The sequence below is a fragment of the Rhincodon typus genome, chromosome 1 (genome assembly GCF_021869965.1).
Source record: "Rhincodon typus isolate 14 chromosome 1, sRhiTyp1.1, whole genome shotgun sequence".
Classification (NCBI taxonomy): Eukaryota; Metazoa; Chordata; class Chondrichthyes; order Orectolobiformes; family Rhincodontidae; genus Rhincodon; species Rhincodon typus.
In genome coordinates, this window is record NC_063332.1 from 151,605,953 (window position 1) to 151,632,172 (window position 26,220).

Genomic DNA, 26,220 nt, shown 5'->3' on the forward strand with positions numbered 1-26,220 from the left:
TAGGAGCAGGACGGCTGACGTTTCGGGCCTAGACCCTTCATCAGAAATCGGTCTAGGTCCGAAACGTCAGCCTTCCTGCTCCTATGATGCTGCTTGGCCTGCTGTGTTCATCCAGCTCTACACCTTGTTATCTCAAATTGTTTCAGTTCCAGTTCTGTGCCACACCTACACATTCTGATTTTTGGTATGTTCCTTACAAGCTAATAATTCCTGTTTTGCTTTGATTGAGTCCATATTTCTTGTACTGTATTTTATTGTTCTAAAATGCCCTTCTTTACTTCACACCAGACATTTGCTTACGTTTTTGGTTTCCTTGACAATCTACTTTACAAATCATCATAATTATTGCCAATTACCATTATTGGGTTTTCATGAGCTCTTTGAGTTTTGAGTTATCTTCATCTATGTGATTTTTATTTCCTTGTAATATTTTTCCTTGGCTCTTTTCCTCCTCAACGACCTTCCTAATTGTTCTTAAATGTTTACTGTTTAAATGTTTACAGGTAGGACTTACTAATTCTAAATCCTGCACAGGATCCCACAATATATTCAAAATATTGTATTCCAATTCTAATATGTTATCTGTATCAGCAAATGAGTAACAGATGCATCAAATTACCAGACAAAATTAGATTTGCATTTATTAGTTGTGTATTTGTGTAATTTCCAATTTGTGCTCATTTTGGAATAATCCACATTGAAATATACTAATAATTGAACAATCAATTAAATTAATAGCAGAGACACTGTAATTCACAAATGAAGGAATTGTATGTTGCAATGAGAATGGTGTGAGCAGATTGAAGTTTGATAAATGTTACCCTGCTATTCAGGACAGGAGGGAGACCAATTGCAGGGAACAACAGATCAGTTAGCCTGAAAGTTCTGGAATCAAATATGAAGGGAATCTTAAAAATTAACTTAGCAAATTGTTGCATAATCTTGCAAAGACAGCACCATATTAGGACAGGGAATCATGACAGACAAATATGAGAGCTTTTAGACAATGCAAATACTTGGGTGGATAAGAGGGTACAAGTAAATGTACTATACTTGGATTTACAATTCAATTCTATGAAATGCAGCATAACATTTACTTTTCAAAGTCATCAAACATTGAAGGTCCACCATTATGCCTCTTGCCGGTCCCAACCAAACAACTAATGATAATCGAGCTGACATTCTGCCTCCAGCTTGAGGGTTTGACTTCAGTGTGTGCCCTGGTGAATTGTCATCCTCATTTTTCTTCCCTATCTTCCTTCTTCTCAGATTAGCTAGTCTTGCAGCTTCACTTTTCTTCAGATGTTTAGAATCATCTATTGTTCTGTTGACAATTTACTTCTCTATTATGTAGCCTACATTTTCTAACTTTAAACTCTTAAATGCTCTCTCAACCTTTGAAGACTACATTGTACCTTCCAAGCTTCTTTATAAGGTTTCAATTAGTTCCTCACACTGCATCATAAATCCTTCCTGTTTGTGTAAACAATGAATTATGCTATATTTCTTAACTGCTCACACAATAAAATCTACTTCAGAAACCCAAACGAACTAGATGTCAACTCGGAAGAACAAACTCCTTTCTAAGTATTTTATATCTTAAAACATCATAATTGTGGTAAGTTAACAGAGTAGAATCATAAACAATGAGAATGAAAATGGCTAGATATACATGGTTCTTTTCCACTTGACTATATCTATTCCAGTGCTCAAGGCAGCAAGATGAAAAGAAGAAAGTTTTTGCCTGTTAACAGTCAACACAATGTGCAAATTTGGAGCTGCATTTTCTACACTGCAATAGAAACTACACTTCCAAAGATTTTCCTTTGAGACATCTAGTAGTCTTCTTGGCTGTAGCCATGATATACATGGACACAGTGATTGTGGCATTTGCTAATTACAAACCATTACCATCCGTTGACTAATGGGTCAGTACTCTGCCTGGATGAATATGATATGAAGAAGCATTGACAGCAAGGGCACTGAGGGTTCTGCCTACCCACTGAGGACACACTCTGATTTGTTGTGTAATACAACCACTGTGTTATATGCTGGGGCTAAAATCTAGGAGCAGAATCTTATGGGAGGGATGAGAAGTCCAGTGAGGCTTATCTCAACATCAGGATGACTGGCTGTAACTTTTATGTATTTGTTGAGTGGTAAGGTGTGTTCCTCTTTAGCAACAGTGAGTAGCCAATGAAGGGGGAATTACAGCTTGTTAAATGTCTTATGAATGCTGCAACTTACCTCATTAATATTCAGTTTCCCATCTTAACAAACACATGCAACAAGCTGGACATCGAGAATCTAGAGCAGGTACCTGGCAAATTCAGCTTGGTGTTGGCTCTATCTCGCCTTCATGTTGTTCAGCACCAACCAGCACCTCATTGGCATCAGCCACATGCACTATTAATCCACAGACTTTGCATCCAGTGCCTACCAATCCTTCACAACCATCATGGCACCCCTCTGATCCACTTGTAGGCTGCTTAGGAAGCACAGAATTGAACTGCAGGGTGACCTGGTAACTAGCATTAAATCAATGCTGCAGGGTCACTTTGCATGCAGGACAAGCACCCAGCTCACAGATTGGTCGACACTACCTCACAGCATTTCTCACTTGCTGTTATTACGCTAATTCATTTAGTTGCTACCTGCCTACTACAGTACCCAAGCCTTAACTGTCTTTGTCTTACAAAACCAATTAGCACGATCATATAATCAAGAAACTTGACTTGCTGGTCAGCAATCCTCAGTATTGCAGTGTGCTTTGTCAATCTCGCACTGCCGCTTCCACCACAAGCGCACTGTGTGCACTGAGCAAGAATCCGTGTCTCAAAGTCTTAGGGGAAGTTGTCCTTGCTGAAGTCCATGGAGGCACCCATCACTCAGGGGTTCCCAACACAGTAAGTATTCTTTTTGCGATTCTTTCACAAGATTGTGGGTGTTGCTGGCTAGGCCAGCTTTCAATACCCATTCCTATTTGCCTTGCAGGCAATTAAGAATCAACCACATTGCTGTGGGTTTAGAGTCACATATAGACCAAACCCAGTAAGGGTGGCAGTTTTATTTCCTAAAGGGCATTAGTGAATCAGGGGGGTTTTTCTGGCAATCAACGTGGTTTCTTGGCCATCATTAGGCAATTAATTCCAGATTCGTATTGATTTCAAATTCCTCCACAGCAAATTTGAACCTGGGTCCCCAAAGCATTACCTGGGTCTCTGGATTAATAGTCTAAGAATAATATCACCAAGCCATTCCCTATCTGTCAGGAGCAGTTCCAGTATCAATCCAGGGGATTTCCTATGGTCTTACATTATAGCTGGGGTGATGTCAGTGAGGGGGTCCATGGATGGAGCTCTGCAGTCCAGCGTTCATAGTGAATCCTCTGGCTCCATTATGGCCAGTACGAGGGTTAGGCTAGTGCACTTGGGAGAAGCATAGTCATCAGCTGGGGGTCTGGGCACCCCTCATCTGGGATTGTCCAGTTACATCCCTCAAGAAGATTGGCCACAGTCAATCTGTTGGGCCCATTCACAGAAACTCAGGGAAAAGAGATTGTGGGTGTTAAAAGCAGGCTGTTGCCATAAGGCAGAAACTCGGACACTATTCTTTTGAACTGGAGTCTGTGGGAAAGGGGAGGATGGCAATTGTGAAGGGGCAACTGTATTTGTAAGCAAGGGGTACAATGAAGCATTATTGGGAATGGGGTAATATGGGAGTGTGTGGTGGGGGGTGGTTTCATCCATGGTCAGGATCGCCCTGTCGTCAAAGTGGGGACAGTGTATGACTGCATCATATGCCAGGGACTGGGGCAAAGGTAGGAAGATGCAGGGTCATATAGACAGATTGAGTCTGGGGTGGTATAAAGCAATTGGGGGTTCAGAAGAAAGGGATTTGGATATTTGGGGACTCACTTAGAGGCAGAGGCTGGAAACACTCACTGTCTTGGTAGAAGTTGAAAGTATGCAATGGGAAAGAACATGGTTGTGACCACACCTGGAGTGGATGGAATATGCATCTACACCTGTGAGATACGGACTTACCAAAGTAATGTCCTTTAATGGGAAACAACATTGAACGTAACCCCACGCATTGTGCAAACCTGCAGAGTGTCTATTCCCTGGCAACCCTGATGCATTGGCTCCTTGTGTGCTGCACACTTCCCTTCTCAGACACAACTGATTACCTCATTTATGCCAACACTTTTGGACACAGAGACCATGGAATGAATAGAGATGCAATAGGACAAGGGGCAATGGTGTCAGCTGGGCCAATTGGCCTGCATACACTTTGTTCATCTTGTTTCCACATGCTGCGGCAGGCTCTCAACACAGACATTGATCCAGGGTCCATCCTGTGTGGCCATGGAGTTAAGCATCTTGGCGGCACAGTTATATTCATGGCTACAAAGACTTCAAAAGAGACAGTTGTAGATGCAAAACAATGACAATTACTTTGTCACCTCTGTCGCCAAAGTGCCCTCAATAGATTTTCTTCTTTCTACCCAGGTCTGGTGGCACTGCATTCTAGAAATTAACCACCTGTTGCCTGAAGACATTTTTCCTCTTGTCACCATTGCTTCTTTTGTCAATTACCTTAAATCCATTCCCTCTGGTTCTTCATCCTTTTATCAACAGAAACACTTTATTCCAATTTATTAGGATCATAGGAGCAGGAATAGTACATTTGGCCATCAAACCTGCTACACCATTCTCAAAGATCGTGGCCGATCTGGTTGTGTTTCAGCTCCTGTTTTCTGTCTGAACCTTTATAACTTTATAAACTTTATGACTCCCTTGTCTGTCAAAAATCAATCTAACTCAGCCTTGAATAAATTTGAAGACCCAGCCTCTACCGCCTTTAGGAGGAGCAGAGGTCCTCATACCAATTAGCGGGAATTTCACTATAAATGTTCCTCCGTTCTGAAAAAAAAATCATCTTCACTCAATTTTCCTGTCCCTCAGCCAATTTCTATTCATGTTCTTGCTGGCTGTTTTATTCAAACCACTTCAATTGCAACGATGTTCTGGACTTGCCTTCATGGGCAAGTTTCAGGATGTCTAGGAAACTCAGAGGTGTGCCATTAAAATTGGCATACCACTCCAATTGGTCAAATTAAATGTAGAAGTTGATATGTAGTTGCTGAATTTCAGTGTATTTGCATTTTTAATTACTTTAATCACCTCACCCACCTACCCACAATCCACACACACTTCCTGATTAAAATTATCCCCATGTCTATCTTTCTGGAAATGAATGCATTTCATCCTCACTGGACAGTATGGTGATGTTAATTTTCTATAATCATGCTAAAATTGTGTCCATCTTTTCCCATCTCCATCCCTAAACGTAAACCAGTCTGTAGTGATTGTAACAAGGTCAGCCAGGTAGACTTCACAGAATATGTGTTCCCTGACTGGGGCTGTTAAACTGGTCCATTTCTGGCATCATGCTGCTATTTGAGAAGCTTGACTCATTCGGTCCTGCCATCGAAGACTGGGCCCAGTATGTGAAAAGACTGTTACTTTTTCCGGGCAAATGACAATGGGGCAGAAGGGGAGAACCCATGGGTTCAGACAGCCCTTCCGGCTATTCAGTGGGGCTGAGTATGTTTTGCTTCTGCCCCATTTGTGAGTCTGTTAACCTGGTCAATGTAATTATTAACAAAATTATGGATGGTGATAGATTTTAGAAAAGACTTTAAAGTTTAAATTACCTTTGTTGTGAACTCAGCTTATGTTACTGCATGACAAGTCAGATACCGCAGAAACCTTGCTTGATAGGACATATTTCATTTTGTTCTGGTTCTAATGAAGTAGTCCCTCACTGAAAGATGGGCTCACAATGCTGCAGATTTTGCTTTAATGATAAAGATAAAATAGAATTAACCAATCACCTATTTATAGCAGATTCAAATGTCTTTAGTAAGTTAAAGTATAATCCCAAAACATTCCTTTATAAATTGAAAAGAAGCAAAATAAGGGTTAGGGTTAGGATTTAGGCCATCTGTTACATATCTCTATAATTAGAACCATTTCTCAGAAATAAGTTAGATCTTCTGAGTAGGACATTGATGTACAATATCTTAATTTGGTCACTTTTCAACTTCCAGTATCACTTTCAGTTCTGGATTTCATCTGGAACAAACATTAATTCCTCACTCTAAGGTAACCTAGTTCACTATTTATCCATCCCATCTCGGGATCACTGATCTATTCAGTCATTCTATTCCAAATACTTCACAAGACTGCTTCAAAGAAAATCTGAAACTCAAAAGTCTCCCTTAAGCTATGAGTGTTTCCCCTAAGTTTACGAAAACAAGTTCCAGAAGTCTCTAACAAATCCTGAAGTCCCACTGTTTACTTTGCTGGGTTGCAAAATATTGTAAAATAAAGAGAAATCCGTTAGTGCTACACAAACACATTCACTCTACAACTGGGCCTCAAAAACTGTATTAAAGAAATGTCCATAGCTACAGAAAAACTTACAGTACTTAATTATTAACTTCAGACAGTTATTAACTCAAAAACTGAAAATTATAATGAATATAATGAAATCAGATAGATATTATATATTAGATGTATAATACAATACATAAATGCTGCAGTTTACATTACATCTTCACACCATCACCCTACCCACCAGCACTTCAAGAGCTTTCTCTGTAAAGGGTAGAACTGACTTCCTTCTCTTCTGTACCATGTGTTGAGAGTTTAGAGGCAAGCACCACAGTATGACAGGTAGTTCCTGGCTTATAGCACCTGAAGTGGTGTCCAGCTGGTCTTTAACAATGATACCAGAGCATTAGAAGCTGAAATCCTGACAGCGGTGAGACAGGGCCCTGTGTCTCATTGTGAAATTCGACGAGTAACCTGCCTAACATCTCACTTTCATAGATGATGAGATAAGATGAACAATTACATTAGATAACTCCTTCTGCATCCATGGCGGAACTGGCACCATAAAACTTGTTCACTGCAACTCTAATGTCCCAGCTTTAGAATCTGGGCTCTGTTTGTAGTCCCAGTGCTGGACATTGCAGCCACTCATACTGCTAGGACTAACGATCAGCCAGCCGGTCAGATTGACCACCGGCTCTCTGAGGTGGGATTTTCTTCGTCTAGTCACTTAGTGCCCCTTGAAGCACAAAGTGGCTGCAGGCCTGTTCCAATCCCTGCAGACACTTTGTGAAAAACCACTATCCAAAAATATTTCCTGTCACATGCCCCCTTCAAATGTTTATGTTGAAACATTTGTTTACAGATATTTGAAAAGTTAAATTGTGCCATTTTTAATGCTGCAACTTCATTGTTACAGACAAATGAATAATGCCATCTGTTACATATCTTCATGATCAGAATCATTTCCCAGAAATAAGATAAATCTTGTGAGTAGGACACTGATGCACAAGATCTCAGTTTGGTCCCTTGTCATATTCTAGCATCACTTTCAGTTCTGGCTTTTGTTTCCCCAGTAATTACCAGAATAACCAGACCGATCATTTCCTAGAACTTGTTCCTCTGTGTGTACTTGTTTGAATCAGCAGATTTCTGTCCTCCTCTTTCTCATTGAATTGCTGAAGATCAGCCTTTTTCCAGCTATATAACAGATTTGCGAGACTAGTTGCATAGTAACTTAAAGGCAGATACAGGGCACTTGTGCTTAGTTGTGAACATATACATAACAATAACAAGTAAAGCACATAGTTTTCATAGTTTTAACATCACCAGTTAATAATAATGAAACAATTGGGAACAGTTTCACAAAAGGCTGGAAAAGATCCTGACGATGAAGCAAAGCTGCAGGACATAGCTTCTACAAGTGCTTAAAACTTTTATGAAAAATTCATGTCTGCGAATAATTCATTTAAAATTAACATGCATATTGCTTCTACGCAGATAAAAATAAATATATTAAAACATTTTGTCTCATGGTATCCCAAATATTATTGTACAGCTTTTGAAGCTGGATTACAGTTATTCTTAGTATTACATTATATAGCACAGAAACAGGCCACCTGACCTACTAGTCTGTGTTCGTGCTTTGGTAACACCTCTGCCTCCTCTAACCCACTATTGCTCTCTGCATGTCCTTCTGTTTATTCTTTCACTGCTAATGCTTTAGCTAGCTTTGCATTCAATGTACTGATTCTACTTGCTACTCCATATATAGGGACCATCACTGTTTTTCTTTATTTTTCCTTATTTCATTTGGAACTGTGGGCTTAAGTTGAGAAACAAAAACAGAAATGCTGGAACATCTCAGCAGGTCTGGCAGCATCTGTGGATAGAAAGCAGAGTTAATATTTCAGGTCCAGTGACACTTCTCCAGAATTGAATTTAGCTAGAAAAATATGGTATATATGCTTGAAGGTGGGTTGGTGTTGGAGTAAACAATGGGTGGAGCTGGAGCCCAGAGGGAGAGAGAAAACTTTGGAAGACAAAAGAATGGGTACAGGTCAGCCTGGGGGATTCAGTAGATGCCAATGGAGACCATTAGTGGCTGGCAATGAGTTGTTTATGGTAGCAGTCCATGTGATGACAAGGTCTGGTGTGTTTTGGGGGTTGGGGTAAGGACATGGGAGAATGTACGCAGGCTCTCAACTTAATGAACTCAATCCACAACAGGACTGCCCAGGCAGACCTATTGTTTCTGCCTGCCCCTCCCCCAAAAGATCCCTTCTTTTCTTACCTCAACTTGACTTTTTTCTCCTCTTGTCCAGTCCCTTCACACTTACATCTGCGATTCTTCTGACACTTTACATCCACTTTAAAATTTCCAGTTTGCGGGTTCCAGCTACCTCCTCTTCACCGTGGACGTACAATCCCTTTACATGTCCATTCCCCCATCAGGATGGCCTCCGAGTTCTCTGCTTCTTCCTGGAAAAAAGGCCTGAGCCATACCCATCCAGTAGCAACCTCTTCCGCCTGGCTGAGCTTGCCCTCCCTTTAAACAACTTCTCCTTTAACTTCTCCCACTTTCTTCAGGTCAACTGTGTGGCCATGGGTACCCACATGGGCCCCAGTTATGCCATTCTCTTTGATGGTACATGGAACATTCCTTGTTCAAGACGTACTCGGGCCTCCATCCACAACTCTTTCTCTGGTATATCAATGACACCTTTAATGCTGCTTCCCCTACCATCCAGAATTGGAAAAATTTATCAGTTTTGCTGCCAATTTCCAACCTGCTCTCGCCTTCACTGGGTCCATCTCTGACTCGTCCCTTTCCTTCCTCGATATCTCTGTTTCTATTTCTGGGAATAAGCTAGTCACCAATATCCACTACAAACCAACCAACTCTCAGTTACCTTGACTGTACATCCTCACACCCTGCTTTTCTGTAAAGACTCTTTTCCATTCTTCCAGTTTCTCCATCTCCATCACATCTGTTCGATGATGCCAGCTTCTACTGGGGGACCTTCGAAATGTCCACCTTCTTCCTCAACTGAGGATTCCCCACCACTGTGGTTGACAGGGCTCTCAGCCGTGTCCGACCCATTTACCTCATTTCAGCCCCCACCCCTTGTCTTCTCTCCCACAACAATGATAGAGTCACCCTGATCCTCACCTACCATCCCACCAGCATCCACATCCATAGAATCATTAGCCGCCATTTCCGCCACCTCCAGTGGGATGCCACCACCAGACACATATTGCACCCCCCTCCCTTGTCAGTCTTCTGCAGGGACTATTTGCTCTGTAATATCTTGGTTCACTTCTTCTTATACTACACACATGGCACCTTCCCATGCAATCAGAGAAGGTGTAATGCCTGCCCTTTTACTTCCTCCCTCCTCATTATCCAGGATCCCAGACACACCTTCCAGGTGAAGCAATGATTTACCTGCACTTCACTCAATCTAGTCTACTTTATTCACTGCTGTCCTGTAAACTGGGAAGACAAAACACAGACTGGATTACCGCTTTGCATAATGTCTACGTTCTGTCTGTAAAAATGACCCTGAGCTTCTGGTTGCCTGCCATTTCAACACACCACTGTTTTTCCTGGTCAACATCTCTGTCTTGGGCTTACAAGTGAAGGTGAAGATCAGCACAAGCTGGAAGAACAGCATCTCGTTTTCCACTTGGGGCTCCTGCAGTCTTTAGGAATCAATATTGAGTTCAATAATTTTAGGGCCTGAGCACCTTTTCCATATCATTGCCCGAATCCTCTCACACCAGGTCTTGCCATCAGATGGGCTGCTAACACAAACAACATTTTGTCAGCTAATGGTTTCCATTTGGAGCTATTGATTCTTCCAGACTGACATTTAGCCATTGCTTTGTCTGCCTGTATTTCTTTCTCTGGGCTCCAGCCCTACCTATCGTTTACTTATCCCCGCAAAACGCCTACCTCATCTTCAGCATATATACCAACCTTTTCCTAGTTAAAATCAGTTTTGAAGAAGGGTCTATGGACCCAAAATGTTTACTCTACTTTCCCTCCACAGATGCTGCCTGATCTACTGCATTTTTACGGCAATTTCTGGTTTTATTTCTGATTTCCAGCATCCCCATTCATTTGTTTTTTTTTAAGCTTGAGTCGTGAATTGAACTTTGGCCTTTGAGCAACGGCTTGTTTTCGAATGGAGGAGAGAGCAAGCAAACTGATGATTCTTTATGGGAACTGGATTGGAAAGATAATTGCAGGTTAATTATTGTTCTTAAGAACATTGCAGATGTTTCAGCATCATGTGCTATTCGCAAGACCTGGCAGCTGGCTGAATGTTGCATTGGTCAATGAGAGAGAAGCAAGTGCTGGTCAGCCACCCACAGAGAATGAAAAAGAAAGAAAAACCGTAGATTGAACTGGTTTTGACTGATTTTTTTTTGGACAGAAGACTGTGTACTCAGAAGCTGCTGGACTGGGAAGCTGTGTTTGAGTTTTATTCTGTCTTATTTTACATTCAGTTGAGGAATTATTGAATTTTCTGAGAAGAGTCATAGTTTATAGGAAATAAGTGAATATTCCTTCGACCGTGCTGGAAGCTGTTTGTATTGACCTGTGACTTCAGAATTCAAACCTTTAATTCAACCGTTATTCAAGGAATTTCAAAAGGCATGATAATCATTGTTCAAACAGTTACCAAACTAACCATTTACAACTCTTCTATTTTCATTTAAATTTATCCCTTAATGTCTATCTGTCTATGTGTCTGTATATTTGTATGAATGGAGATTACAATCAAAGAAGATTATGTTTATATCATTGACATTAGATTGTTGTTTAGCTTTGCTGTACTAAATTTCCAGTATTAATAATTAATGGTTAATTTCTGTTTAAGTTATAGACTTGGTGCCTGATATCTGCCATTCTTAAAGTCTGACTAGGAACAACTGGGCAATTTTGAAGGTCATCAAATGTTGTAATTTCACTGTGTTGCAAATTCAGTGTTAGTAAGTCTGATTTGGTCTGGCTTGCTATCCCAGTAGCAAGTTTCATATTCTAACCACATTGAGTAAGGAAATGAAACTCTTCCTGAGTGCGTTACTAGATTTATTGCTGATTGTCTTATATTTATGGTCTCTAATTTTGGACTCCTGACATCTCTTGCTTACAATTTTATTCAAACAATAATTTGTCATTTGACAAAGACAATGGAAATATTCATGGAACAGTTTCAGTAATTCAAGTTGTTTTAAATCCTGTTTAGATTTGCCGAAGGTTAAACGGAATACGCTTCACAAGTTGTAAAAGTGCCAAAGACAGGACATCCATGTCAGTCACATTGGAACAATGTGTGATTCTTCAAGAAGAACATAGTCTACACCCAGACTATTTTACCAGAGCATTGGACTGCATGAGGAGGTAGGCATTTCTCAAGTAATAATTGGATAATTACCAGCAGCACAATTGTAGGGCTTCATAATAATCAAAGTTTAACAAAATTATGTCAATTTATACAGAAAAAGAATAGTAAAATTGTTGCATCAAAGCAGAAAAAATAACTGGTAGTACAAATACTTAGAAAATAGGTTTATAAAGATTTGGAATATTTACTTCTGTATATATTCCTCACAAAGTCTAGTAATCTGAAAGGAAATAGTGTTACAAAGCTTGCTTGTGGGTCAAAACACTCATAAAGCTCGGGTACCCAGTTCCTGAAACTAAGTAAAAATTTTGGATTTGGTAAACATTAGGCAGCCAACCCATTACCACCAATTTTGTCCTTTGCCAAAATTTAATTTTGCCTATAAAATAGGGTGATTATGTTCCAGTCCAAAATCCCTCTTAATAAAGATACAAATGTGAAGACAGAATCTTATGTTTAATGCAAAGAGTTTCCTGATGAACTAAAGCATTCATTTAAAGCTATATCTTGCATATCCATTATTGTTTTGATAGTGTATAATTTCATTAGCATTTAGTCTATAATTTCTACATCATGATTCACACTGGAAAGCAAAGAACCTGCCTGCATGTTGCAACTGAGCTCCAGTCTCCAAATTGGCAAGGGAAGTTAGCATTTTGTGTTCTATGCCAAGGACTACTCTTGTAAATTATCCTTCACTCGGTACAAATGAGTTCTTAGCTTTGTATAGAGAGTACTATAAGGATCAGAGGAAGCTGCACACTGGTAATATGATGACTTTATTGACACGGAATAAATAAAGTAATAGAAATCATTTTAGCAATGTGCAGAAAAATAAGCTGAACAGAATTCTCTGAAAGAAGGCAAATTTTCATTGCCTGTGTGATTTCACCACACAAGGAATAAACATTGTGTGCACTGAAGGTATGTAACCTGAAGAAAATTGTTGAATGTACGGGGAAGTCACCAAAAGAAACATGAAAATGATTGAATAGTGACTGAAGAGGCCATTGCTATTAAGAAGGATAGTGCAGGAAAACTGTGAAACATCCAGATTGATCAAGAGAAAAAAATAAATCAGGAAGAACCGTCAACTAAATAAAGATTCACTTATCTGTGGGAAGAGGGATAGCAATGAATGTAGCTTTAAAGAAGGCCAATGGTGTGGAAACATACTTAATAGAACATGCTCTCAATTACTTTGTGGGGAGAAAACATTGCTGGCAAGGCAAGTCTTTATTGGCTGTCCCTCAATTCCCTCAAAGGTAATGATGAGCTACCTTATTTATCCGCTGCAGGCCATGGGTAAGTACAGCCACCCATAATGTTCTGAGGGAGGGAGTTCAGTGCAGTTAGTCCACTAGGCTTTATTCTTCCATGACTTCTCTGTAACAACTTTGATACAGCTGAGTGCCTTACTCGGCTATTTCAGAATGCAGTTAAAAGTCAAGTATGTGGAGTCACCTATAAGCCATGCCAGAATATTAATAATGTTTGAAATAAAAGTAGAATTAGTAATGTGCAGCTTCAATTGGGGTCAGGTGAGGCTGGGAGCCTGTTATTGTCTAAGAGGCTCAGTTAGATTCAGCTGTCACTGGCTTGGAGCACCAGCTCAATACCCAGCAGATTTCCTGTCCAGAAGTACATTTGTGAGCCGTGTAGATTTTCTTGGACAACTTGGTAACTTAACTAGGAGTGGATCTGATGGATTTTCGTGACAATCCGTTATTCTTATCATTTTTTTAAAAAAAGCTTGTTCAGGGCATCAGGTTTTTGCTGGCTCAGCCATGATTTTTATCTGCCATCCCTATTTGCCCTGGAGAAATTGAGCTGCTTTCTTGAACCATTGTCTTCCTTGAGGTGTAGGTACACCCACAAAACTGTTAGGAACAGAGTTCCAGGATTTTGACCCAGTAGCAATGTAAAAAGAGCAATATGGTTACAAAGATAACTAGGCGTAGAGCTGGATGAACACAGCAGGCCAAGCAGCATCAGAGGAGGAGGAAAGCTGACGTTTCGGGTCTGGTCATTTCACCTAATGAAGAAGCACTGCTCTGAAAGCTTGTGATTTTAAATAAACCTGTTGGACTGTAACCTGGTGTCATGTGACTTTTGACTAGTGACCATGAAAATTGAATTGTACAGAGGGTGTACCTTGAATGTGTGCTACATTTTCATACACCACCTCCCTCCTCATCTCATCCCACATCTCCAAATTCTTATATCTCTTGATTTCTGCAGGGCTGTTGTAGGGAGAGGGTGTAAGATGGTATATGTGAGTGTTGCTTGTTTAGTTGGAAATATGAGGAGGGGCCTGGAGCGGCCAGCTCTACTGCCGTGGAAGTTAAGACTGTAGGACAGCACCTGAAAGTGTTATAATTCTCACCATTCCTGCCTTCAAAAGTTCTTTGATTCTTGATGATGTACTATCTTCACATATAGGCCGACACCTTATACTTGCTGCTGACCTCCTTGGCCTCATGCATGCAAGTTTGATTTGTGAAGCTGCTCCCTGTCTTGCATTCTTGGGAAAGATATCTTTCTCCAGCCTCTCAGATTCTACAGCAGCATGCAGGTGTAAGAGTGAGAGACCTTGGGAAAGCAGCCTTTTCAGGTCCTCCTTGCATGTCTGTTGTTGCTGCATAAAGAATCCATGTCCAGGTCAGTCAATCTGTTTTAGATAACAAGGTGTAGAGCTGGATGAACACAGCAGGCCAGGCAGCATCAGAAGAGCAGGAAAGCTGATGTTTCGGGTCTGGATCCTTCTTCAGAAATGGAGGAGGGGAAGGGGACTCTGAAATAAATAGAGAGAGGGGGAGGCGATGATGGAAGGTGGATAGAGGAGCAGATAGGTGGAGAGAAGACGGACAGGTCAAGGAGGTGGGGATGGAGCCAGTAAAGGTGAATGTAGGTAGGGAGTTGGGATGAGGGTTGGTCACTTGGGTGGGATCATGACCCCACCTCCGACAACCAAAACATCATCTCCCAAACCATCCACAACCTCATCATCTCAGGTGACCTTCCACCCACAGCTTCCAACCTCCATTGTTCCCCAACCCCACACGGCCCATTTCTATCTCCTTCCCAAAATCTATAAACCCGACTGCCCTGGTCGACCCATTGTCTCTGCCTGTTCCTGCCTCACCGAACTTATCACCACTTATCTTGACTCCATTTTCTCCCCCCCGGTCCAGGAACTCCCCACCTTCATCCATGACACGACCCATGCCCTCCACCTCCTCCAAAACTTCCAATTCCCTGGTCCTCAACACCTCTTCTTCACCATGGATGTCCAGTGCCTATATACTTGCATTCCCCATGCAGATGGCCTAAAAGCCCTCCGCTTCCTCTCCTGCAGGCCCGACCAGTCCCCCTCCACCGACAGCCTTACCTGCTTAGCCGAACTCGTCCTCACCCTCAACAACTTCTCCTTCAACTCCTCCCACTTCCTACAGACAAAGGGGGTGTCCATGGGTACCCACATGGGCCCAAGCTATGCCTGCCTCTTTGTAGGATACGTGGAACAGACCCTGTTCCGCAGCTACACAGGCCCCATTCCCCCACCTCTTCCTTTGTTATATCGATGACTGTGTCGGCGCCCACTCGAGCTCCCATGAGGAGCTCGAACAGTTCATCCACTTTACTAACACGTTCCACCCCAACCTTAAGTTCACCCAGACCATCTCTGATACCTCTCTCTCTTTCCTGGACCTCTCTGTTTCCATCTCTGGCAACCACCTGGAAACTGATATCTATTTCAAGCCTACCAACTCCAACAGCTACCTAGAATACACCTCCTTTCACGCACCATCCTGCAAGAATGCCATCCCCTATTCCCAATTCCTTCGCCTCCGCCGCATCTGCTCCCAAGATGAAGCATTCCACTCCCAGACATCCCAGATGTCCTCGTTTTTCAAGGACCGCAATTTTCCCTCCACAGTGGTGGAAAACGCCCTCGACCACATCTCTTGCATTTCCCGAAACTCATCCCTCACACCCCCTCCCCGCAATAACAACAAAGACAGAATTCCCCTCGTCCTCACATATCACCCCACCAAACTCCAGATTCAACACATCATCCTCCGCCACTTCCACCACCTGCAATCTGACCCCACTACCAAAGACATTTTTCCCTCCCCATGCACTGCTCTCTCCGTGACTCCATCGTCCACTCCACACTCCCCACTGGCCTCACGACCCTTGGCACTTTTCCCTGCAACCGCAGGAAGTACACCTGCCCCTACACTCCCCACTGCCTCCCCCCCCCATCCCAGGCCCCCACAAAAACTGCACATCTGCTAATGTTATATATTGGATCCGCTGTTCCCGACATGGCCTCCTCTACATCGGGGAAACCAAGCGGAGGCTTGGAGACCACTTTGTGGAGCACCTACGCTTGGTCGTGACAAACGACTACACCTCCCAGTCGTGAACCACTTCAACTCCCCCTCCCATTCCTTGGACGACATGTCCATCCTAGGCCTCATCCAGTGCCACAACCATGCCACCCGAAGGCTGGAGGAACACCACCTCATATTCTGCTTGGGAACCCTGCAGCCCAATGGTATCAATGTGGACTTCGCAAGCTTCAAAATCTCCCCACCCCCAACCTCATCCCAAGACCAGCCCTGCTCGTCCCCACCTCCTTGACCTGTCTGCCTTTTCTCCCACCCATACGCTCCTCCCACCTCACTGACCAACCCCCACCCCCACTTCCTACCTACCAGCCTCATCCCCGCCTCCTTGACCTGTCCGTCTTCCCTCCCACCCATGCGCCCCTCCCTCCCAACTGACCAACCCCCATCCCAACTCCCTACCTACATTCACCTTTACTGGCTCCATCCCCGCCTCTTTGACCTGTCTGTCTCCTCTCCACCTATCTTCTCCTTTATCCATCTTCTATCCGCCTCCCCCTCTCTATTTATTTCAGAACCCCCTTCCCCTACCCCATTTCTGAAGAAGGGTCCAGACCCGAAACGTCAGCTTTCCTGCTCCTCTGATGCTGCTTGGCCTGCTGTGTTCATCCAGCTCTACACCTTGTTATCTCAGACTCCAGCATCGGCAGTTCCTACTATCTCTGAGTCAATTTGTTTTGATCCGTTCAATTTGTTTAGAAATACAGAAAAGGATTGATAGCATTGTGGCTCAGTTAAAAGGCAAAGCAAAGTCTGCTACAACTACTGCTGTGTTTGGTGGGGCTGTCATTTGAAAATACTGCCCAATGAATCCAAAAATGCATGAAAAGATTATATACCTAAGGTAGGGACCATTCCGGTAACAGAAATAATACAGGGATTTAGTCAAATACCGTCTGGAGTATTGAATCCAGTTCTGGTTACCACACATCAGAAAGGACATCTTGGTTTTAGAGGGAATACAGGAAGATTCAGTAGGATCAGAATGGAGCTTAGAAGGTAGTATTATGCGGTTGTATACATTTGGCTTATATTTCCTTGAGTATGGAAAATTTAGTAAACTAATCCTGGTGTTTAAAATGACAGATGAATTTGAAAAGGCGATTATCAATAAATTAATTCCTTTTGAAGAATTCGAAACAAAACAATACAAACCTAAAAATAAACTCAGCCATTCAAGAGTGAAATCAGGATGACCTCTTTTCCAGAATAGCTAGAAATCTGTGCAAAATATTTACATCAATATGGGAATGAGAATGGACGTGGGTGACTACACAGTTTTGCATCATGTGTGCCAGTTTTCAAGCACTCTCTCAGCCATTTTCCCAAGTCAGAATTGGGGCAGGTGGGCTGGCTGTCTGCAAGTGGCAGGTTAAAGGGCAATTAAGGCCAATTATCAGAGATGGACTGGCAAAATTTGACTGCCAGTGGCAAGCAGCAATTCTTTTCTTGCTGGAGGACCTCTTATTGATCGTCCAGCTTTAAGAAGCATCCCACTCTTGTATTGGATGCCAAGAGCTTCTTCAGGCTATGTATTGGCCATTCACCTCTGGGTGACTGTTCCCCGTGCAACGCAGTGCTGGGACCTCCATCTAACTCATTGTCAGCATCCTGACGTAAAATGCCTAATCCTACCCGTGGAGTTTCCCCTTGCAAAAGTTTCTAGGTGCTAGGGTTATCCTAACTTTCAAGACAGAAATTGATACACTTTAGTTAGATTAAAGTTGAGAGGAACATGAATCAAAGACAGAAAACTCGGAATTGGCCTGCAAAATAGCAATAATTGATTGAATGACAGGACAGGATTGAGAGGCTGAATAGCTTACTCCTGTCCACATGTTACTCATATTTTCTTTGCTAAGGTTGACACAATAATATTATAGTACAAATTTATCAAATGGGTTACAACATTGAAAGAGAACTAAAACAGGCCTTTCAGCCACCCTAATTATAACAAATAGTATGTTGCGTAGTGGAAATAAAAGTAATCATGGGAAATGGGATAGTAGTGTGTGTCAGTCCTTCTAGAGTAGATGGGGAGTTTTACAAAACTGCAGATTGCATCATACAGCTTATTTTACAGCTAGTATATGTATATTGATTAATGTTCTTACAAGGTATGTACTATTGTGTTTGAATGCACGAGCTTTTCTTTCTCGCTACAATATTAAATATAAAATGCTTCAATTTCTTTGAAGGAAACGTGGTAAACCTTCATGAATAATGCCACAACCTATAAATATTGCAGACATTTGCAGAATACAGTGAAACTGGTTTGGATCATTTTCAATGCTGCTGTTTAAAATAATTACTTTGCTTTATTTCTAACATGAAATCAATGTATCATTGTGTAATGATGCTTGAATGAAAGGAAATAAATTTCTTGCTGCCAATAAATCCACCAACTTTGGGTAATGTTGCCAAGTTTCATTTATTTTGGGACAATTTGCAGCCAATCTAATGTATCTGTTTTAAACTTGAATACAGATTATATCTATAAATGGTGTTGCTATCAGTCACATTGTTTTGAGCACAAATATGTCAGCTAATGTTTTACTGCAGATCCAGAGCTCTGCTTTAGGTTGGTGTAATTTATAATTACTTGATGTCCCATAATACAATATCACTGACCTTTTACAGTCCTGTTAAGGTATGGGAAAGAAGGATGTACAGGTGGTACCAGCTAAAGAGTTAGGTTGTGTTTGTGATGTCCATATATTTGTTCCTCTGGGTTGTAGTATTACATTTGCTATTCTGTTTGTTGTTTCCTGCTTTGATATTGTTGCATGTGTGCAATAAATAACTTTCAGTCTATCAAAGCACTAGCATGTTCAATCTGTTCAACATTTGTTTACCACTAAAACATAAAACATTTGTCATTTTATTTAAAAACAGCTTCCTGGTTCACATTCATTTATGCCTTCAGTTGAACATCACCACTGAATTTGCACTGGATATGTCCTTTAGAAACGATACGCACATCAGACAGATGCCTTCATCAGAAAAGTTACCCAAGGAATTTGTAGGAAAAATGAAAGATCCAATTGATTCAAATTTGACAGAACTTAGGTATGTCAATAGGTGTCCCATTAATATGAAGCTCAATGTGTAGGAACATAGAAAAATAGAATGTAGGAGTAGGGATAGACTATTTAGCCCCTTGAGCCTGTTCCACCATTCATTGTGGTCATGACTAATCATCCAACTCAATTGTCTGTTTCCACCCACCATAACCTGTATTTTGATCCCTTTAGCCCCAAGTGCTATATCCAACTCCTTAAAGTCATGCAATATTTTGGTCTTGATTGCTTTCTGTGGTGGTGAACTCCACAAGCTCACCACACTCTGGGTGAAGAAATGTCTCCTTATCTCAGTCCTAATTGCTAAACCTGGTACCCCTTGGACTGTTTTCTTGATTCCCCTGCCATCCAGACAACCTTCCTGCGTCTACCCTGTCTAGTCCCGTTAGAATTTTATAGGTTTCTATGACACCTCACCCCCCACCAAACCCCGCCTCCCCCCCCACCCCATTCACCTGAACTCCAATGAATATAATTTTAACTATTTATCCTCTCCTCATGCATCTGTAACCATCTCAGGAAACAATTTGGTGAACATTCTTCCTCAGATAAAAAGACCAAAATTGCACATGATATTCCAGGTATGATCTCACCAAGGCCCAAATGATTGCAGCAAGACCTCCCTGCTCTTGCACTCAAATCTTCTGCCTATGAAGGTCACCATACCATTTGCCTTCTTTACTGCCTGCTGCACCTGCATGCTTACCTTCAGCGACTGTTGCACAAGGATTACCCAAATCTCACTGCATATTCCTCTTTCTGAATTTACAGTCATTCAGATAATAATCGACCTCCCTGATTTTGCTACCAAAGTGGATAATCTCACATTTAACCATATTATACTGCATCTGCCATGCATTTGCCCACTCACACAGCCTGTACAAACCACACTGAAGCTTTTCTGCATCCTCCTCACAGCTCTTCTGCCACGCAGCTTTGTGTCATCTGCAAATTTGAAGATATTACATTTTGTTCCTCATGTAAATCATTAATATATATATTATGAACAGCTGGGGTCCAAGCACTTATTCCTGCGATTACGCACTAGTCACTGCCTGCCATTTGGGGGAAAAAAAAACTCTTTACTCCTGCATTTTGTTTTATCTCTGTCAACGAGTTTTCTATCCATCTTAATGCACTATTCCCAATCCTGTGTACTTTAGTTTTATATGTGGTATGCAGTGCATTGAGTATAGGAGTTGGGAGGTCATATTGCGGCTATACAGGACATTGGTTAGGCCACTTTTGGAATACTGTGTGCAATTCTGGTCACCCTGCTATGGGAAGGATGTTGTGAAACTTAAAAGGATTCAGAAAAGATTTACAAGGATGTTGCCAGGATTGGAGGGTTTGAGCTATAGGGAGAGACCGAATAGGCTGGGACTGTTTTCCCTGGAGCGTCAGAGGCTGAGGGGTGACCTTATAGACTCATGGACCTTATAGAGGGGCATAGATAGGATAAATAGACAAGGTCTTTTCCCTGGGGTGGGGGAATCCAAAACTGGAGGGCATATGTTTAAGGTGAGAAGAGAAAGAGTTAAAAGGAACCTAAGGGGCAACTTTTTCACACAGATGGTGATGTGTGTATGGAATGAGCTGCCAGAGGAAGTGGTGGAGACGAGTACAATTATCATATTTAAAAGGCATCTAGATGGATATATGAATAGGAAGGGTTTAGAGGGGTATGGGCTAAATACTGGCAAATGGGACTAGATTAATTTAGGACATCTGGTCACTATGGATGAGTTGGACTGAAGGGTCTGTTTCCGTGCTGTACTCTGTGACTCTATGATATGTGGGACTTTGTTGAAAACCTTCTGAAATTTTTAAGTAAATGGTATCCACTGCTCCCCCATCATCAACTCTACCAGTTGCATCTTTTACCAGTAGATTTCCCTTTTGCAAATCCCTGCTGACTCTGTCTGATCCTGCCACTGTTTTCCAAGTGCTATGCTATTAAATCTTTTAGCACTTCTAGCATTTGCCTCACTGTCAGTGTCAGGCTGACTGGTCTATAATTCTTGGATTTTTTTCTCCACTTGCGTTCCTAAATAGATTACATTGATTACCCTCCAATTTGTAAGAACTGATCCAGAGTTGAAAGAATTCATCAATTCATCCACTATTTCTAGAGCAACTTCCTTAAGTACTCTAGGATGCAAATTATCAGGCTCTGGGGAATTATCGGCCTTCAATTCCATCAATTACCAACACACTTCCCTATTAATACTTATTTTCTTCAGTTCCTCCTGCTCACTAAACCCTGTCTTCTCCAACATTTCAAGTATATTATTTGTGTCCTCCTTAGTGAATACAGAACCAAAGTATGCATTCAGCTGGTCAACTATCTCTGGTTTTCATTATAACGCTCCCTGTTTCATTTTTATGGTCCTCATAAGCTTACTCTTCTGCTATATTTTCCCTTTTTTCATCAATCCCTTTGTCCTCCTTTGCTGACTTCTAAATGGCTGCCACTCCTCAGATAAGTTCCTTTTTCTGGTCAATTTGTATACCTCTTCCTTGGATCTAAAACTATCTAATTTCTCTTGTAAGCCGCGATTTGGCCACCTTTCCCATTTTTACTTTTCGACCAGTCAGCCTGATACTGACAGTGAGGCAAGTGCTAGAAGTGCTAAAAGATTTAATAGCATAGCACTTGGAACACAGTGGCAGGATCAGACAGATCAGTCAGGAATAAATAATTGTTGCAGTTCACCCATGTGCTCTTTGAATGTTCGCTATTGTCTTCCCACCATCATCTCTTGAAGTAACTTTCCCCAGTCTTTCATAGCCAACTTGCACCTCATGCTATCACACTTTCCTCTATTTAGATTCAGGACCTTAGTTTCAGAATCAACTATATCACTCTTAATCTATATTAGGAGTTCTGTCATATTATGGTTACTTATCACTAAGGGGCCTCACATATTTAGGTTGGCAATTATTCATTTTTCATTAAAACAGTACCCATGGATGGCCTGTTCTCTAGTTGGTTCCTCAATGTATTCATCCAGAAAACCATCCCATATACACTTTAGGAATTCCTCCTCTATGGTACTGTTACCGATTTAATTCCCCAATCTATTTGCAGATTAAAGTTACCCAGAACTAAAAATTTTCCTTGATTGAACACATCTCTAATTTTCCATTTAATGTCATTCCCAGCATTACTCCTTCAGTTGGGGGTTTTTATACAATCCCTATTAATGTTTTTGACCCTTAGTGTTTCTCAGCTCTACACATACAGATTCCACAACGTTGGAGCCGATATCCTTCCTCACTAATTTGTTAATTTTTTGTTTAACCAGCAATGCAACTCCATAGCCTTTTCCTTTTTGTCTGTCCTTCCTAAATACTGAATGTTCAGATTCCATCTCTAGTAATGCTGCAGCCATGTCTCCATAATACTGACTATATCATACCTGATTTCATCTATTTGCGTAATTAATTCATCCACTTTATTGTTTAAACTCTGCACATTAAGACACAAAGCCTTAAAGCTTATCTTATTAACATTACTTGTTCCGTTCCCATTATTTTTCACTTGGCCCCATTTGATCCTGGTGCTTAATTTCTGTGCCAATCACTTTTATTCCCTTTTCTGTCTTTTGTTCTTGTCCTTTCTCTGTCTCCTTGCCGTTTTATTTTCAGACCTCTTCCCCCTTAAACCACCCCACTCCCACACCATCTCTTCAGCCATATATTCAGCTGATATGTCCTGCTACTTTGACCCTGACTATAAAGTAGCACTGGTTATAATCCTGAAATCACTACTACCTCTAAGATGCTACTTATCAACTTATTTGCTAACATCCATATTTTGCTTTTAGAACCTCATTGCTTTTTTCACATATGTGATTTGTACCAGGACTACTGGCTGTTTGTTCTCTCCGCCCAGACTGTCCTGTAACTGTTCTGAGATATCCTTAACCCTAGCACCAGGAATTGGAGTTCCATTTGCAGCCACAGAAATGCTTGTCTATTCTCCTTACAATTAAATCCCCTATAACTTTTGCATTCCCACTATTTTTACTTCTCCCCTGTGCAGCAGAGCTAACTGTGGCGCAGTGAATTTAGCTATTGCTGCTTTCTCCTGAGAAACCATTCCCTCAACAGTATTCAAAGCAGTATATCTATTTTTCAGGGAAATCACCACAGGAGATTCCTGCACTACCTGTGTAGGCATCTTGCTGTGCCTGGTGATGATCCATTCCTTTTTGCCTGTGGAGTTTTAGTCTGCAGTGTGACTACCTCCTTATATGTGCTATCCATGATATCCCCAGCTTTGCGAAGGCTCCACAGTATTCCAAGCTGCGACTTTACCTCCGAAACCTGAACTTCCAGATATTGCGTAATAAAAACCGAAAGAACTGTGGATGCTGTAAATCAGGAACAGAAACAAAGTTGCTGGAATAGCTTAGCAGGTCTGGCAGCATCTGTGAGGAAAAAGACAGAGTTAACATTTCAGGTCTGGTGACCCTTCCTCAGAACTTTCACCAGACCTGAAATGTTAACTCTGTTGTTTTTCTTCACAGATGCTGCCAGATCTGCTGAGCTTTTCCAGCAACTTTGTTTTGGTTCCAGATATTGCAGCTGGAGACACTTCCTACACACATGCTAGTGCTGGGCACTAGTAATGTTCCCGGCTTATATAGAGAATAGGAAGACCACACCACAGCTTTGAGTTCTCCTGCCATGACTTACCACTTTAAATTAAACACTTTGGAACATGCTTCATATCAAATAATATCAATTACCCTAGGCCCTTTCTCCTTGGTCCTCATTATTGTAGAATATAGTATTGTCAAAACTGTAAACCACAAAAAGACCCTACAGACTATAAACCAGGAAAAAGACCAAAAGGCACCTTTTCCCCACTGCATCGAATTCTCACTGTGCTCCAAGTTCCCAGATGCATGCACACACTCCAGTTGAGTCTCACTCAGTATGTGGTGTCTCTGAACTGCTCATGGTGTCTCAGCTTAATACCATGGCTTCAGAAAGAGAGATAACAGCTTACAGACGTGAAACTACATGAATAAATCTTAAGAGTAAAGGTATGCTATAGGTAATACTGCTACACAATGACCATAAGAGGGTTAGAAATGTTTATGTAATTTACAATCAACACTTCAGGTGGCACAGTGGTTAGCACTGCTGCCTCACAGCACCAGGGACCCGGGTTCGAATCCACCCTTGGCCAACTATCTGTGTGGAGTTTGCACATTCTCCCCGTGCCTGTGAGAGTTTCCTCTGGGTGCTCCAGTTTCCCCTCCCCTGTGCAGGTTAGGTGGATTGGCCATGGGAAGTGCAGGAATGGGATGGGGCTAGGTGGGATGCTCTTTGGAAGGTCGGTGCAGACCCAGTAGGCTGAATGGCCTGCTTCTGCACTGTAGGGATTCTCTGGCCGTTACTGTACATGGATCAGAACACAGAAAGCAGCAATGTTTGTCAGAAGAAAGTGCTTGAGCAGCTTGATGAATTCTTTAACAGAGGTCTTTCAGGCAGCAAAACCGCCTCCTGAACCAATTGATATAGCAGGTTTAACTTTGATACCCTACACTGAGCTGACACAAAGCAACATTTAAGATGTTTGTCTTCCAAAAAAGAATTATCAGTGCCAGACGCAAGGATAATGTGAAGTCAGTATCACAACTGAGGATGTGAAAATGTCTAACTCACTGTGAACACATTCACAGAGGTCTAAAGAAGGCAAGTATTGGATCTAGTAAATTGGCACCCTCTGCAAAGATTATCCAAGAGATACAAGAGCCTCCTGAAAATAAATGGTTCACAACCAATTAAGCTCAAGATCAGAATCAGTATTAACAGTCAAACAAAGAACTTAACAACCTTCTAAGTCAGAAATAAATATGTTCTGAAAGAATTGTGAAACTTTTAGATTGCCTGAAGTTGTGAATTCAGAAACTTGGGATGGAGATGGAGTAGTATTACATGTAGCTATATACCTGAATGTGTAAATATAAAAGTGGGGGAGAAAAGCTTGAAAGGAAATTTTGTATAAGGAAATGGTTCTGAAAGAGTTTAATGTTGAAGCTGCATTAAGTTCGGCCTAATCTGAAGATGTGACAGTCTTTGGATGGAAAGGAAGTTTAGCATGAGATCCCCAATGAGATACCTGTTCCGTATCTAGCTGTAGAGAGTCTTTGTAATTATGCCTAACTGGTCAATGTAACTTGTATCTATTGCTATGATGCAATATACTACACCTGGCATAAGACAATTGCTGCTTCTTGTTAAGACACAATAATAGTTTATCCTCTACCACTGCCAATTAAATAGGCCCTTAGCGTCAGCACAGGATTTCTGTAAATTTCCGTTGACCTTTTGATTTTTATTTATGTTGCAGAGCCCCACCACAGGCTGTCTAACCTGTTTAAGGTTTTAATGAAAAAAAAATAGAAAGGATGATCAATTGTACCACTTTGCCCCTGCTTCCAGTGGTTGGTGTGCAACATATGACAGTTATGAATAAAGAACAGTAGGTTATAAAGTCAAGAGTGAAAAGTAAAAGATTTGTAGATGCCAGGGTGCCAATAAGTAGAGACAAGGGGGACCATTGAGCAGTTATAGAAGGTAGAGTGGGATAAAGACTGGATGGAAAAATGAAACTGTTGAATAAAGTTTGAGACTGGGAGTGGTATTGTTAATATATGGGGCATAGCAGAGAGAGGCTTCTAGAATTGGCTGAAGAGGTCTTTCTACGTCCGCTTAGAAAAACCTAAGTTAATCATGGTTTTATGAAAAGGAAACTATGTTTAACTGATTTATTGGAGTTCTTTGCAGAAATAATATGCACAGTGGATAAAAGGGAACATGTGGAAATATTGTGCTTGGATTTCCAGAAGGAATTTGACAAGGTGCCATTTAGAAGCCTATTTGTACA

General features: G+C 41.5%; 1 protein-coding gene across 1 annotated transcript in view; it reads left to right on the forward strand.

Annotated features, from left to right (window-relative positions):
- inpp4b (inositol polyphosphate-4-phosphatase type II B) overlaps positions 1-26,220 on the forward strand; it is a 718,933-nt gene that overhangs the window by 658,663 nt on the left and 34,050 nt on the right. The window contains exon 24 of the mRNA XM_048597564.1: positions 11,660-11,814. Coding sequence (XP_048453521.1) covers positions 11,660-11,814 — 155 coding nt within the window. The remainder of the gene's footprint in view (positions 1-11,659; positions 11,815-26,220) is intronic.